The 14,683-nt window shown below is 41.8% G+C and overlaps 2 protein-coding genes across 2 annotated transcripts; both read right to left on the bottom strand.

Moving 5' to 3' along the window:
• Nucleotides 1–89: 89 nt before the first annotated feature.
• On the bottom strand, nucleotides 90–2,747 carry LOC130085410 (uncharacterized). Its single transcript, XM_056251156.1, has 8 exons — nucleotides 2,540–2,747; nucleotides 2,192–2,370; nucleotides 1,995–2,088; nucleotides 1,434–1,781; nucleotides 1,201–1,318; nucleotides 804–895; nucleotides 380–494; nucleotides 90–255 (listed from the first exon to the last, which is right to left on the bottom strand). Exons 1-8 carry the CDS (start codon nucleotides 2,705–2,707, stop codon nucleotides 143–145), a joined length of 1,227 nt encoding a protein of 408 aa, XP_056107131.1. The 5' UTR covers nucleotides 2,708–2,747; the 3' UTR covers nucleotides 90–142.
• On the bottom strand, nucleotides 2,740–5,458 carry LOC130085406 (uncharacterized). Its single transcript, XM_056251152.1, has 6 exons — nucleotides 5,336–5,458; nucleotides 4,765–4,906; nucleotides 4,599–4,682; nucleotides 4,141–4,512; nucleotides 2,848–2,943; nucleotides 2,740–2,795 (listed from the first exon to the last, which is right to left on the bottom strand). Exons 1-6 carry the CDS (start codon nucleotides 5,396–5,398, stop codon nucleotides 2,740–2,742), a joined length of 813 nt encoding a protein of 270 aa, XP_056107127.1. The 5' UTR covers nucleotides 5,399–5,458.
• Nucleotides 5,459–14,683: the final 9,225 nt, after the last annotated feature.

Below are 14,683 nucleotides of genomic sequence, written 5' to 3'. Positions count from 1 at the left end.
TTATCATGATTTTGACAGTTTTTCAGTATGCTGCCCTGACTTGTAGTAAACATAAGTTTTTTTTTTTATATATATAAATGGCTTTGCTATTTTTACTATGTATAAATCAGTAGTGAATTCATTTTTTCACAAATCTGCATTACTAGTTGCCTTTTCTGCTCTCACCAGACTGACAATACAGCTGAAATTTTCGCTGTTTGATGCCCAAATATAGCCCCTCGATGGTCCTCTGCAGGTCATTTTGGATTGTTGCTTCTTTGTATGACAAAAAACAAATGAATGCCCATTTTAGTTTACAATCAGCCTCTTTAGATCCTCTGTACAAGAGCAGAGCCAATGATTCTTTAAAATATGCCATTAAATAATTTTTTCAAATTACCTGAGGTCCACCCCTGAACATCAGACACCCACTGCTGGACTGTGTCTTGCTGTAGAGATAACTCAGCTGTGAGTTTCTCTAGGTCCTTTGTTGCCTCTGCAATCCTTTGTACAGTCTGTCCAAAAGAAATGTCCATGTTGACAAATGCTGAGACAATTGGCTTTATGCACAGCTGCACTACTTCCTGAACTTAAGCCAGCTACTTGTTTCCTGCCTGCCATTATTGGACAAAATGATTGGTTCAGGTGTGCCTGACCTCAGTAGTCACGGCAACAATAATCAGACACACCTGAATTAATCAAGCTTGGCCAATAATGTCAGACAGGAAACAAGGAGCTGGCTTAAGTTCAGGAAGTAGTGCAGCTGTGCATAAAGCCAATTTAAAAAAAAAAAATGTTGTTATGCATATTTGCCTAGTAAGTACCTTGACGTATCTTTTGGCCAATGTCCGGTCAAGGTTTTCTGCCTTTCGCTTGTTCCAGCCACTTGCCTGGATTGTCAGCATGTCTGTGCGAACTTGACACACAATGAATGTGCAGTAATTTAGGTTCACAGTGAGGACCAAAGATCAGATACTACATTGATCATTCTCTAATATTGTCACATAAACCTGGAAATAATCATACACTTAATTGACGAATCAGAAGATAAATTATTATAAAGAGAATCCTGATCAGTGTCTGTAAGCTGACTAGACTTATTTTCTTGTTTTCACTTATGCATTTCACCTATGCATGGAACTCTAAAATGCAAAGGCCGAGCATCAGTGTTCAAACCCCTTGGTCTCAATTTGGACACAACTATACATGAAAAATGCTTACCGGCTTTTGACATGTACTTGGAACATATGGCTGCTCGGGAGAGGAAGCTGTTAACCTGTTCAACCTCCTCCCCGATTGTTGTTCCAGCTCCTTCTTGATTGCGTCCCCCCCATTTTAACTGTAACACATTTACATGAATGTAATCATTTGGAAAACAACAAGTAGGGGCAGAGTACAGACAATCATAACGTGTGGTACAAATGGTAAGAAATACATCTAATTGTCATGATTACCTCACACATCCATGAATGCGCTTTTGCATGCATGATGGAGAGAAATGGGCGCATATCCAGCAAGTCCTCCAACTCTGGACAGTGGTCCACAACTCTCTCCAGATATGGCCAATATTTGCAGACCACATCAGAGCAAAAGAACTGGACGTTCTGTGAAGCTAGCTGTTTCTGGAGATAAAATGGGTATGCAAAAATTTCTCCACGGAACATATTCAGTCCCTTCAGCAAAACCCCATGACGGCAGACAGCCAATTCAACACCTTCCTCATCTAGTTTGCTTGCAGACTTGTTGGCGGACTCTCGTGCTGCGGTCCACTGACCCGCACCACATCTCCCTTTTCCTGGATTCTTAAACAGATGAGGGCAAATACAGACATTTACACAGTTACATTTTATTCAGTAAGCTGTAAATCATGGTATTATGGCATTTGATGGAGTAATGCCGCTCTATCACTTAATTAAACTAAATATTGTTTAAATTTAGGGGGGGGGGGGGGGGGTAGCATTCATAAAAATGTGAAATTGTGGTGTTACACATGAAGAAATATAAATTTAGCTTACATGTCCAGTTTTTCCATGGATGTAATCAACAAAGGAGGACACCTCAGCATCACTGGCCAAAAAGACTCCATCAAAAAACCCATCAGGTCTTGGTCTATAGATGTAGATGTGGGTAAAATTTATTGTATAAAAGTAATTTGTACTTGATTTGTACTTTTGATTTTGATCCTTTTAATTTGTACTTGAATGTTACACACCCTGGTTGGCTTTTGAAACGATATAATTTGCGGTTCCCATCCACTGCAACTGCCAACATGGAGGGTGTGCATGCAGGGCACTGAAAATGCTGGACCTGAGACAGCTTGTCAACCTCAAATTTGGCATAGGCCCATTCGAGGAAGGCCCTCTGCATTGTGTCCCCACATATCTTACCACTCTGAGAACAAAAGTGGAAAAAAAAAGGTTGGCTTCCGACTATGGTCATGACGAAGAAAGGGCTCCATCAAGAAATATGTACTGAAACTTTGGGGATTGTAAGAACAAGTCCTAACAATGAATCAGTTATTTAAAACGTAATCCAAATAAGAAATGATGAGTCCACTCACTCGCCCAAAGAGTTTTGTACGACACTCGAGCATGCTGACAAAAGCTTGTCTTGACATCCCTGGGGCAGTGATTTTAAGATCTTCATACGTGGTGAACAAGTCCACCATGTACAAGGTCTCAAAATTGACAGTGGCTGGCCAGTAACCACTTTCAACCAGATCACTCATGGTTACTGGCAAGGTTTTTCCACAGGAGCAGTTTACTGATGGAAGGAAAAGGTTGTATCTTCCTGAAATTTCAAAGAAAAACAATTATCTATTGTTCACAAGAAACAAAAAACACAATATGAAGAAATAAAAAAGGTTACCGTTCATTCCAACTAAAATAACTGGCTTTCCCCTGGAAAAGCTTGTTTGCCCAGTGGAGCAGTCGCAGCAGGGAGGAACGATTGGTAACATGCAATCTAAAAAGCAGAATTAGTTTACATATTAGTGTAAATGAAACAGTAAGGGTGTTGTTTCTATCAAACAAAACTTCATCCAGCATGTTTGTTGGAGTAAACCAGGGTTCGTGTAAGATGTAAAATAGCCTACACTCACCTAAAGGATTATTAGGAACACCATACTAATACTGTGTTTGACCCCCTTTTGCCTTCAGAACTGCCTTAATTCTACGTGGCATTGATTCAACAAGGTGCTGAAAGCATTCTTTAGAAATGTTGGTCCATATTGATAGGATAACATCTTGCAGTTGATGGAGATTTGTGGGATGCAAATCCAGGGCACGAAGCTCCCGTTCCACCACATCCCAAAGATGCTCTATTGGGTTGAGATCTGGTGACTATGGGGGCCATTTTAGTACAGTGAACTCATTGTCATGTTCAAGAAAACAATTTGTAATGATTCGAGCTTTGTGACGTTGCATTATCCTGCTGGAAGTAGCCATCAGAGGATGGACATGGTGGCCATAAAGGGATGGATATGGTCAGAACTAATGCTCAGGTAGGCCGTGGCATTTAGACAATGCCCAATTGGCACTAAGGGGCCTAAAGTGTGCCAAGAAAACATCCCCCACACCATTACACCACCACCACCAGCCTGCACAGTGGTAACAAGGCATGATGGATCCATGTTCTCATTCTGTTTACGCCAAATTCTGACTCTACCATCTGAATGTCTCAACAGAAATCGAGACTCATCAGACCAGGCAACATTTTTCCAGTCTTCAACTGTCCAATTTTGGTGAGCTCTTGCAAATTGTAGCCTCTTTTTCCTATTTGTAGTGGAGATGAGTGGTACCCGGTTCTCCTCTGACCTCTATCATCAACAAGGCATTTTCGCCCACAGGACTGCCGCATACTGGATGTTTTCCCCTTTTCACACCATTCTTTGTAAACCCTAGAAATGGTTGTGTGTGAAAATCCCAGTAACTGAGCAGATTGTGAAATTCTCAGACCGGCCCATCTGGCACCAACAACCATGCCACGCTCAAAATTGCTTTTGGAGTTCAGGAGATTGTCTTGACCAGGACCACACCCCTAAATGCATTGAAGCAACTGCCATGTGATTGGTTGATTAGATAATTGCATTAAAGAGAAATTGAAGTGGTGTTTCTAATAATCCTTTAGGTGAGTGTATATAACCTGAGAATTAAAAAATACCTTTTTCATAATAGGAGAATTTCCCTCCTTCATCCTGCTGAACAAAAGTGGATGGCGGCAGGTGTCTGAAAAACCCCTCCACCATGGATGCTCTGTTATGAAGCACCAGGGCCTCATGTGTGGAAAGGTCACAGGCTGTGCAGTAGAGTGATCGTGGCAAACAGTCTCTACACATCACTACTGCAGCCTTGTGTCCACAATGATGGCAAACCCCCTCCTTCGGCTTCTCAGATGCTAACATATTGTTCACCATGAGGGGCCTTATTACTGTCCAGTTCTCCAGAGAGGAAGTTTGCCTGTCCCTCCAATGTGAGGGGAGAGGTTTTTCAGCACCACTTCCCAAGAGGTCTCTGACATCTTGAATGAGGGAGTCTGAAAATGAAAAGGGAAGAAGGCAATGGTAAATCTGGGCAATTAACACATAACAAATGAGGAAACAAGTATAAAGGGAAAAAAACCTAAATTTTTGATGGTCACAGTGTCTTGTAGTGTCTCAGTTGTGCTGGTAGATGGAGCACAGGAGGGAACGCTTGCTGAAGAAACTGAAAAAATATGAATATCAATTTAGAACTTGCTCAATGAATAATGAATGCAACTACTGATGAAAAAAAAACAAAAAACAACCAGTAACGTTAGCCGAATTTCGCTTTCGTCTCTCCCCAGCTCTACATCTTTTTGGCAGAGGTTGACCATTGTCCTCATCAAGCCAAACGCACAGCTTTGTGGATTGCTTTGACCCTCCTTCAGTGTGTCCATGCTGATCCACCTAAATAAACAATTGAGCCACAGAATAAACCTCCACCCACTAAGGTTATCGCTACCTACAATCCCATTATAAAACCAATGTTATAATAAATATTACATTGTAAAAATTCAGTCTAACGGTTGTGGTCCTGTACTGTACAGACAGATCTAGAAAACTTTTTCTACATAAAAAAAGAAGAAAAAAAGAAAGTGAAACGTTTTTACATAATATTTAATTAAACTCTCACTGGCTCTAACGTAGGAAATCAGCTCAGCACTATAGCTTGCATTTGAATAAAGACAATGAACCTGTATAGTTGCACTTTGCTTGGAGTGCTTTTTAATTTTGCACCTTCCCTGCAATACCTCAGTCAGAGTCTATTATGGTCTTAGACCTTGCAATTAGCATTAATTAGTATGCTTTTTCCACCACTGAGATAATGTTATTTACCTTGCACTCGTCCAGGAACGCATCAGCCAGGAATATGGCATCTTCTGGGTCAAGGTTATTCATTTTTTCAGCTTGGTCAAGTTATCCACGCTTCCTTTTCCTCCTTGTTAACGTTTACCTTTTCCTGCCTTCTTCTTCTTCTTCTTCTTCTTCTTCTTCTTCGCGGTTCGCATCGATTTCGCGCATTACCGCCACCTACTGTGAACTTGAACCAGAAACGTTTCAGTTTCACATTATTCTGGCGAGATCTTAAAAGTATTCGCAACAACGAGCAAGCGAGTGATTATGTACATTGACTGAGTGAATATTATGAAAATAAAATATATAGGCTATTTCTCGCTAGAAATGTAATCAAAACTTGTTTTATGCAGAAACTAAGTCAAAATATGCAGCGTCGATGTAATAGCAACCAAAACGTAACAGTTTCACTATTCTGGCGAGATCTGAAAAATATTCTCAATATAACGAGCAAACAGGTGATTATGTACACTCACTGAGTGGATATTATGAAAATAAAATATATATTTCTCGCTAGAAATGTAATCAAAACTTATTTTTATGCAGAAACTTAAGTCAAATAGCAGCGTCGATGTAATAGCAACCAAAACGTAACAGTTTCACATTATTCTGGCGAGATCTGAAAAATATTCTCAATAACGAGCAAACAGGTGATTATGTACACTCACTGAGTGGATATTATGAAAATAAAATATATATTTCTCGCTAGAAATGTAACCAAAACTTATTTTTATGCAGAAACTAAGTCAAAATATGCCAATAGTCCATGTTATAGCAACCAAACGTAACAGTTTCACATTATTCTGGCGAGATCTGAAAAATATTCTCAATAACGAGCAAACAGGTGATTATGTACACTCACTGAGTGGATATTATGAAAATTAAATTAAATTTCTCGCTAGAAATGTAATCAAAACTTATTTTTATGCAGAAACTTAAGTCAAATAGCAGCGTCGATGTAATAGCAACCAAAACGTAACAGTTTCACATTATTCTGGCGAGATCTGAAAAATATTCTCAATAACGAGCAAACAGGTGATTAAGTACACTCACTGAGTGGATATTATGAAAATAAAATATATATTTCTCGCTAGAAATGTAACCAAAACTTATTTTTATGCAGAAACTAACTCAAAATACAGTTTTTTTCACTAAACATGAAAGAAATGTCCGCCATGTTTTTGGTTCTCACAGCAGGAATCTTGAAAGTCACGTGACTCTGACGGAAAACAATAGGAGAAGACTAAGCCAAAAAAATGTAACAGTCATACAATTTAAGGGCCATTATTGTAACCCCTCTACATTTTGCACTTTGGACCAACGTAGTCAGGGTACATTTTTATATGAGACTGGGTTGAAATATGGTATAATGAGTGATTTATAAGCTATTTTTTATAGGCCGGTCATTTTTGACCGGGAACACCACAAGTGTGACTATGTGCCATATTTTTTACAAAACAAAAGTTTCAAAACAAAATTCCTGGTGAAACATTAGAGTAGACTAGTGTGATCAACAGTGTCCATTTTTTTCATTTTTTTTTTTTCATATTTCCAAATTTCCTCATAAATTATTTGTTTTTTACTCAAAAAATGAGATGCCCACTCACAGATAAATGAGGCCCCCGATTAATCAGATGCAAACAGAAATATAAAACCAGTCCTAATTGAAAGAGAACAAGTTGACAAAAAGATTGAATCCAAGATTGGGTGAAAATATGGTATAATGAGTGACTTATAAGCTATTTTTTATAGGCCGGTCATTTTTGACCGGGAACACCACAAGTGTAACAAGGTAACAAAACTCCCACAAAAAAATAAGAAAATTTTCAAAAAAACCCTGAGATTTAGTTAAACCGTTTGGGAACAAAGTCACTAAGTTGCAGTCCAAAGCGATAACATTAACTAGTATTTTCGGGAAAAAGAAAATCTTCTCCGGGTCAAATTGACCCGAACACCACATGAGGGTTAAATGTCCCCAACTAAGCAAGCCAAAATCCAAGGCAACAGTGGCAAGGAACCAAAACTCCATCAGGTGACAGAATGGAGAAAAAAACCTTGGGAGAAACCAGACTCAGTCGGGGGGCCAGTTCTCCTCTGGCCAACGGAAGAACAGTGCATGATTCGGGCAGCATTACAAGTCAGATTGGATCGGAACATTTAGAGTATTTTTTGGAAGTCCAAGTATGCACGCCGGTCTTAAGACGAGTTGTTGAGGATCAGTGCCGTCCACCATAGAGAGTCCATATCGCCCGTGTTGAGTCGTCACTTCATAGGCTTTGTGATTGGAGCATCTGAAGTCTCCGTGAGAGGCTGGATACAAACTGGAGCTGACGAACGCCATTTTCTCGGGACTCGCGTCCCGAGATAACAGCAGAAAAGCAAAGGGAAAATAATTAGCGTAGCTGCTGTTCATAATGATGATTTCCATAACACAGGCGTAAAAGACAAAACATGAAGACAGTGACTCTTGCGTCCCAAAATCACCCCCCTCCGTCCCCCACTCAACTCTGCCCAGCTTACTGACCTCTACATCCCTCCTGCTGCTGAGACCTAACCACAATCTCACAATCTCTCCGCAACCCAACCATACGCGCCAACCCGTTGACTAAGGCTGTCGAGCCCCACTGGTGCGTGAATAGGCAGTTTCAGTGGACAACGGTTCCGTATGGCATACTACCTACCGCAACACAATATCTGCCCAACCACCCGTCATTCACGCAATATACACAGGAACGTAATAACTGCAAATACTATGCAACCTATACAGATAACCTACAGTCTCTTCAAGTTTTATAGTATTAAATGCATTTGATCTGATTCAGCAGTATAATAAAAGGTAAGCATTATGTAAATGCTTGGCTAAAAAGATGCGTCTTTAATCTAGTTTTAAACTGGGACAGCGAGTCTGAGCCTCGAACAATATCAGGAAGGCTATTCCAGAGTTTAGGAGCTAAATGTGAGAACGCCCTCCCTCCTTTAGTGGACTTAGATATCCTAGGAATGACTAGAAGCCTCGAATTTAGTGATCTTAAAGAACGCGATGGATTGTAGGGCGATAGAAGGTCCATTAAATACACAGGAGCTAAACCATTTAGGGCTTTATAGGTCAGTAATAGTACTTTGTAATTGATACGGAACTTGATAGGTAACCAGTGCAGAGATGATAGAATCGGTGTTATATGATCATATTTTCTTGACCTAGTAAGAACTCTAGCGGCTGCATTTTGCACTAACTGTAGCTTGTTTATTGAGGATGCAGGACAACCGGCTAATAAAGCATTACAGTAATCTAGTCTCGAGGTCATGAATGCATGAACTAACTTTTCTGCATCGGAAACAGATAGCATGTTACGTAATTTAGCAATGTTTCTAAGATGGAAAAAGGCCGTTCTTGTAACATATGAAATATGATTTTCGAAAGACAAGTTGTGGTCTAGTATAACTCCCAGGTCTTTTACCGTAGAGGATAAAGTAACAGGACATCCTTCTATATTAAAGTTGTATTGTAAGTGGTTTTGTGGATAGTTTTTTGGACCAACAAGTAATACCTCGGTTTTATCTGGATTTAGTAGCAGGAAATTATGCGTCATCCAGCATTTTATATCTTTAAGACACTCTGTCAATTTTGATGAGTTAGTGTTTTCATCTGGCCGTGATGAAATATATAATTGAGTGTCATCAGCATAACAGTGGAAATTAATTCCATGTTTTCTTATAATATTACCAAGTGGCAGCATATATATTGAGAATAGCAGAGGGCCTAACACCGATCCTTGCGGCACTCCATAGTCTACTGACGTTATCTTCGATTTTTCCCCATTTAAACAAACAAAATGGTAACGGTCTGATAAATACGATCTGAACCAGCTTAATGCCTGTCCCTGAACACCAGTGTAGTTTTGTAGTCGATCCAAGAGTATTTTATGATCGATAGTGTCAAACGCAGCACTAAGATCGAGTAGAACTAGTATTGAGATACAGCCTTGGTCAGAAGCTAAAAGTAAATCATTTGTAATTTTAACTAGCGCAGTTTCTGTGCTATGATGCGGTCTGAATCCTGACTGAAATTTTTCATATATCTCATTTTCTTGCATGAAAGAGCACAATTGAGCGGACACAGTCTTTTCTAGTATTTTAGACATAAATGGAAGATTTGAAATCGGTCTGTAATTTGCTAAGTTATTTGGATCTAATTGCGGTTTCTTAATGAGAGGTTTTATTACTGCCAGCTTGAATATTTTTGGAACATGACCTAAAGATAAAGACGAGTTAATAATATTAAGAAGAGGCTCTTCCACTACAGGTAACACTTCTTTCAGAAATTTAGTTGGTATTGGATCTAATAAACATGTTGTTGGTTTAGATGCAATGATAAGTTTATTTAGCTCTTCCTGTCCTATAGTTGTAAAGCGGTGTAGTTGTTCTTGAGGGGCGATAATTGAGGCTGAATCATAAGACACCATAGAGGATTGTACATTTACAATTGTGTTTCGGATGCTTTTTATTTTCTCATTGAAGTAGTTCATAAAATCATTACAGCTATACTGTAACGGAATAATTTGCTCGGGTGATGTCTGTTTATTTGTTAGTCTAGCCACGGTGTTAAATAAAAACCTTGGATTATTTTGGTGATTTTCTATTAGTTTGCGGAGATGCTCAGCCCTGGCTGCTTTTAGAGCTTTTTTATAACGTGACATACTGTCTTTCCACGCGATTCTAAAGACCTCTAAATTAGTTTGTTTCCATTTACGCTCTAGGTTACGAGTTTCTCTCTTGATAGCATGCGTAGCACTGTTGTACCATGGTGCTTTAGTTTTCTCTCTAACCTTTTTTGATCTAATTGGTGCAACAATATCTAATGTACTAGAGAAAATGGTGCACAAACTGCTAGTCATTTCCTCTAGTTCATCTGTTTGTTTGGGTTCACTGAGCAGCTGAGATAGATCAGGTAAGCTATTTGAGAATCTATCTATAGTGGTCGGAAGGATTGTTCTGCCTGGTCTATAACGTGGCGCAACATGACAAATTTCAGCAGTGCGTATTATAGAAGTTACCATGTGATGATCAGTGAGATCGTCACTTTGCGGTATAATATCTATATCGGTTGGATCGGTTCCATATGATATAATTAAATCTAGTGTATGATTTAGACGATGAGTGGGACCACTGACATTCTGCTTGACCCCAAAGGAGTTTAATAAATCTGTAAACGCAGTCCCTAACGCATCGTTTGTGTTATCTACGTGTATGTTAAAATCTCCAACAATTATTGCTTTATCGGCATTGACCAATAGATCTGAGAGAAAGTCTGCAAACTCTTTTAGGAAATCAGCATATGGCCCTGGAGGTCTATATACAGTAGCCAAGGCTAGAGATAATAGGGATTTATTTCTTACATCTAAGAGCGCAACGTTTAGCACCAGTACTTCAAACGAATTAAACCTGTGACCTGTTTTCTGAGTTACATTAAGAATATCTCTATAGATTGTTGCAACACCGCCGCCACGACCGATCAGACGGGGCTCATGCTTATAACAGTATCCTGGCGGGGTAGACTCATTTAGACCGAAATACTCGTTTGGTTTAAGCCAGGTTTCAGTAAGGCAAAGTACATCGAAGCTATTATCTGTGACCATTTCATTTACAATAACCGCCTTAGGTGTGAGCGATCTAATGTTTAGAAGACCTAGTTTTAGAAATTGTTTTTGTTCACTGATATTTAGATTTTCAGGTTTAATTACAATAAGATTTTTCCTAGATCCTACAGTGGATTTATTATTTGGCCTCACTAAACGAGGAATAGACACAGTTTCTATATAATGTTCTACACTACTTATATCAATTAAATTGGCACAGCAAAGACTGTGATTTGGAATTTGATTTTCTAGTCATACGGTGTGTAACGTCTTGGAGATGTTGTCCGACAGAACAGCCGCTCCGATTCTGCTGGGGTGCAGAGCCTAGGTCGCTCCCAGAACAGATTCCAATTATTTACAAAGAGCAGTTTTTGTTCATTACACAATGACATTAACCATTCATTAAGTGCAAATAATCTACTGAACCTTTCCTGTCCTTGTCGGTACGTGGGAAGCGGTCCAGACACGATGATCGTTGCCTCAGGCGCTGTGCTGCGTACCGCCTCGATCAGGCTCCTGTAGTCCTTCTTCAGAACCTCCGTCTGCCGTAGCCTGATATCGTTTGTTCCAGCGTGCAGCACCACAGCTCCGACGCGCTCTTCACCGTTCAGGATCTGGGGAACCTGTGCGGCGACATCAAGAACACGAGCACCAGGAAGGCAGTGAGTGCGCACCTTACCCTTACCTGAGGTAGCACGGACATGACGGACCATGGAAGTGCCGATGATCACGGCGTCGTCGCGTTCCGACTCGCGAAGAGGGGAGAAGCGGTTCCGGGTGGAGATCTCGAAGACCGGGAGGGGCGGAGAGGTTCTTGCTCTGGTCCTGGCTCGTGTCTTCCGCTGTGGGATCACCCAGGGTCCATGGTGTTGGGTTGGTGCCGGAGTGAATGATGCCAGAGATGATCGCGTCCTCCTGGGCAGAGAAACGCACGGAGTGGACGAAGTCGGAGTCAAAAAGTTACTAACCACTGACTTGTGTGCATCGGCGCGTGACGTTTCAAGCGCTGATCGCCGATCCCGCAGCTCGGCTTGCCTCTCTAGCAGACCACGGATCTGTTTCTCCACCGATTCAAGCTCCAATCGTACCGAAATGAGTTCGAATGTGTCCTCACCTGCACTCAGAGGTAACGTTAGACACACATCTGATATGTTCGCCATAACAGATGAACAACAGTAGATTAGTAGTGATACTACCAATATCACTAGTAATTTAGGACTGAAATGCTGGATATAACCTGTATCCTTTCAGTGAAACGGGTGTAAAATCAGACGGTCAATAGGCGCGAGGCCACGCGTGAAATGCTAGCGGACTAAAGGCTAGTAGCCGAGATTCGCAAAGTTGGGTCTAAGTAGCGATATCAAAGCAATCCGATTGTTTTTTATAAGGAATAGTATCGAGGATAAGTTCCCATGATATAAAAATAGAAAGTGCTTGTTTATAAATGAGTGGTAAAAAAGAAAATCAAGGATTAATGAATTGATTCGACGGAGCTTTCAAACACAAACACAAACAACGTCCACTAACATACGGGCTGGGCAGCCACGAGAGGGGATTAACCGACCGTAGGTGGGAGACCCTGTTAGTTAACGTTACTCCCAATGGTCGAACAACAGGCAGGCCGCTTGCGTTCGGGACCGCCTTCCTAGGAAGGCATAAATTGAAAACCTCAACACGTAATCGTAACAAATCAAGGCCCGTGAGACCGTGTTAACAGTCTAGCGGGACGCTCCAGCCGTTCAGACTGGGCGGTGGTCCCAGCGTTTACCCGTCGTACATATTCCTATCCTGGTCGGTGGCGCTCTGTGGAGCTGGCCACACAATGTTGAGACGAACGGCCGCTCGCTCACAAACTTCCAGGAGGATGGACGGAGGCAAAGCCGCGTGAACGCTAGCCTAGGGAACGCTAAAAGGACCGCGTCATCCCCGTCGCCGGAACCGACCGGTTCGTCAACGAGAGTGAGGTTTTCCCGCGAAGATGTCCTCTTCAGGGAATGCGGATTGGGCTGATGTCAGCTCAAATATTTTAGAGAGGTGGCGCTCCGGGAGTCCCCCGGTAGCGCGTCATCATCACCCTGTCTCTCCTCCGAGTCAGAAAGGCCGAGCACGGCGCGCTGTGTCGTGCAACTAAAAGCCGGCTTAGTAAAAGCTACATGGGCAGCAATTACAATGACCGCAATTCCCCGGGTTCTCCAAAGCTTGAGCGTGTTAAGCCCAAGCAGACCGCGCAGAACGAGAGGGTCCTTATAGCGGTGATGAGAGCACCACACGCGGCCGGGCAGGCTCGTCGTGATAGGCTGTTCCCCGGGGGAAGCGGCTGTTTAGACGGTCACATAGCCATGGGTGGGCCAGCGGTGAAGAACTCGGAAAAATCCGTGGCGGGCAGCCATGTAAAGGAGGAGCAGGTGAAGGACAGCGAGAGCTCGGGCGGCTCCGGATGCAAAAAACACAGCGGATAGGCTGAAGAAACGACTGTCACTCACGTCTGGCGGAGGCTGATCTGGCGATATGTCCTCCTGAAGACTCGAAAGTGAGCAGCGTAACGTTAATCCAACCGAACTGTGTCAATACAGAGATCGCGAGAAGCGAATGTCAACTGAGGAATAGCAGCGCGTCCAGCTGTGATATGCCCGTAGGTAAGGGGGTGTGGCCTCACCTGGCATTGGCTGCGCGCTTCTGTCTGTTAGCCAGACTTGGTGCAATTGGATGCTTCTGCAGAGGTCAGGTACGGATGCCCTTCCAATAGGTGGATCTCGAAACGAGATGATGAAAGAGAACTCCTTTATTGTTCTACTGAAGAAAAAAGTCCCCTACATCTTGGATGGCCTGAGGGTAAATTAAATTAACAGCATTTTTTTTTTTTTAAGTGAACTATCACTTTTAAATTGTCCATTTTGATTGGGTGGTGATGACAATTTCAAATTTCTATGCTATTAAACAAGTATTTAACAATTAAATGTTACTGTTAAACAACAAACCGCTGGGTCGATACGTTCCACCTACGTCGCATGACCTTTCCAAAGTGATTACATAATGTGCATCGCAGAGCTAGTGCAAGACGAGCCTTTGTGGTTAAAAAGTATATACATTTTAATTTTCACTTTTTTTTTTTTAAAGACAGATTGTTTCACTAGACAGTTTAAAGTAGGCCTATAAATGACACTACATCCCTCGCTAAAGTAACAACGGCAAACATTGTTGTGGCAATGTTCAGGGAAGAAGGAGGCGGGAACCGGAGAACAATCAAATAAAACTTTATATAAATGAAATAAACAAACAAGTTCCCTCACGGAACTGCTGGCTACCGAAAATAAAATATAAATACCTGCCAGCAGCCCCTCACGGACGACTGCTGGCTACCAAAATAAAATATAACAAAATACAAACAAAAGCAGGCCTGTTCCTCTCTCCCTCATCCACTCCGTCGCTCCCCCTTTATGCTTCCGCTCCTCCGTGAGAGATGCAAGACCGGTGTGCTTCACAGGTGCTGCTCATTAGCAATCGCACCACCGGCCTCGCGACGTTCTCTCACGTCCCTCGGCCGTCCTGCTCACCACATACCCCCATCACCCCTCACAGGCCGGGGGGTACAGCCGAGACTGTGCCTACTCCCCCCCCTGTGCCTTGTATGTATATATAGGCTAATAACTTCTATCTGTGTATTGTATTAACCTATGTATTTATGTACATACAT

The sequence above is a fragment of the Rhinichthys klamathensis genome, unplaced genomic scaffold, assembly GCF_029890125.1.
Source record: "Rhinichthys klamathensis goyatoka isolate OS25496 unplaced genomic scaffold, OSU_Roscu_1.1 h1tg000077l_1, whole genome shotgun sequence".
Lineage (NCBI taxonomy): Eukaryota > Metazoa > Chordata > Actinopteri > Cypriniformes > Leuciscidae > Rhinichthys > Rhinichthys klamathensis.
Note: the sequence above shows the minus strand (reverse complement) of the source record. Positions and strands in the feature narration are given on the sequence as shown.

Coding starts and splice junctions, on each gene's coding strand:
- LOC130085406 (XM_056251152.1), bottom strand. CDS start 5,398: ATGAATAACCTTGACCCAGAAGATGCCATATTCCTGGCTGATGCGTTC. Junction 4,683..4,764: donor AAATTCGGCTAACGTTACTG/GTTGTTTTTTGT, acceptor ATATTTTTTCAG/TTTCTTCAGCAAGCGTTCCC. Junction 2,944..4,140: donor ATTCTCCTATTATGAAAAAG/GTATTTTTTAAT, acceptor TCTGCTTTTTAG/ATTGCATGTTACCAATCGTT.
- LOC130085410 (XM_056251156.1), bottom strand. CDS start 2,707: ATGAGTGATCTGGTTGAAAGTGGTTACTGGCCAGCCACTGTCAATTTT. Junction 1,782..1,994: donor TCCATGGAAAAACTGGACAT/GTAAGCTAAATT, acceptor CATCTGTTTAAG/AATCCAGGAAAAGGGAGATG. Junction 1,319..1,433: donor CGCATTCATGGATGTGTGAG/GTAATCATGACA, acceptor AATGTGTTACAG/TTAAAATGGGGGGGACGCAA.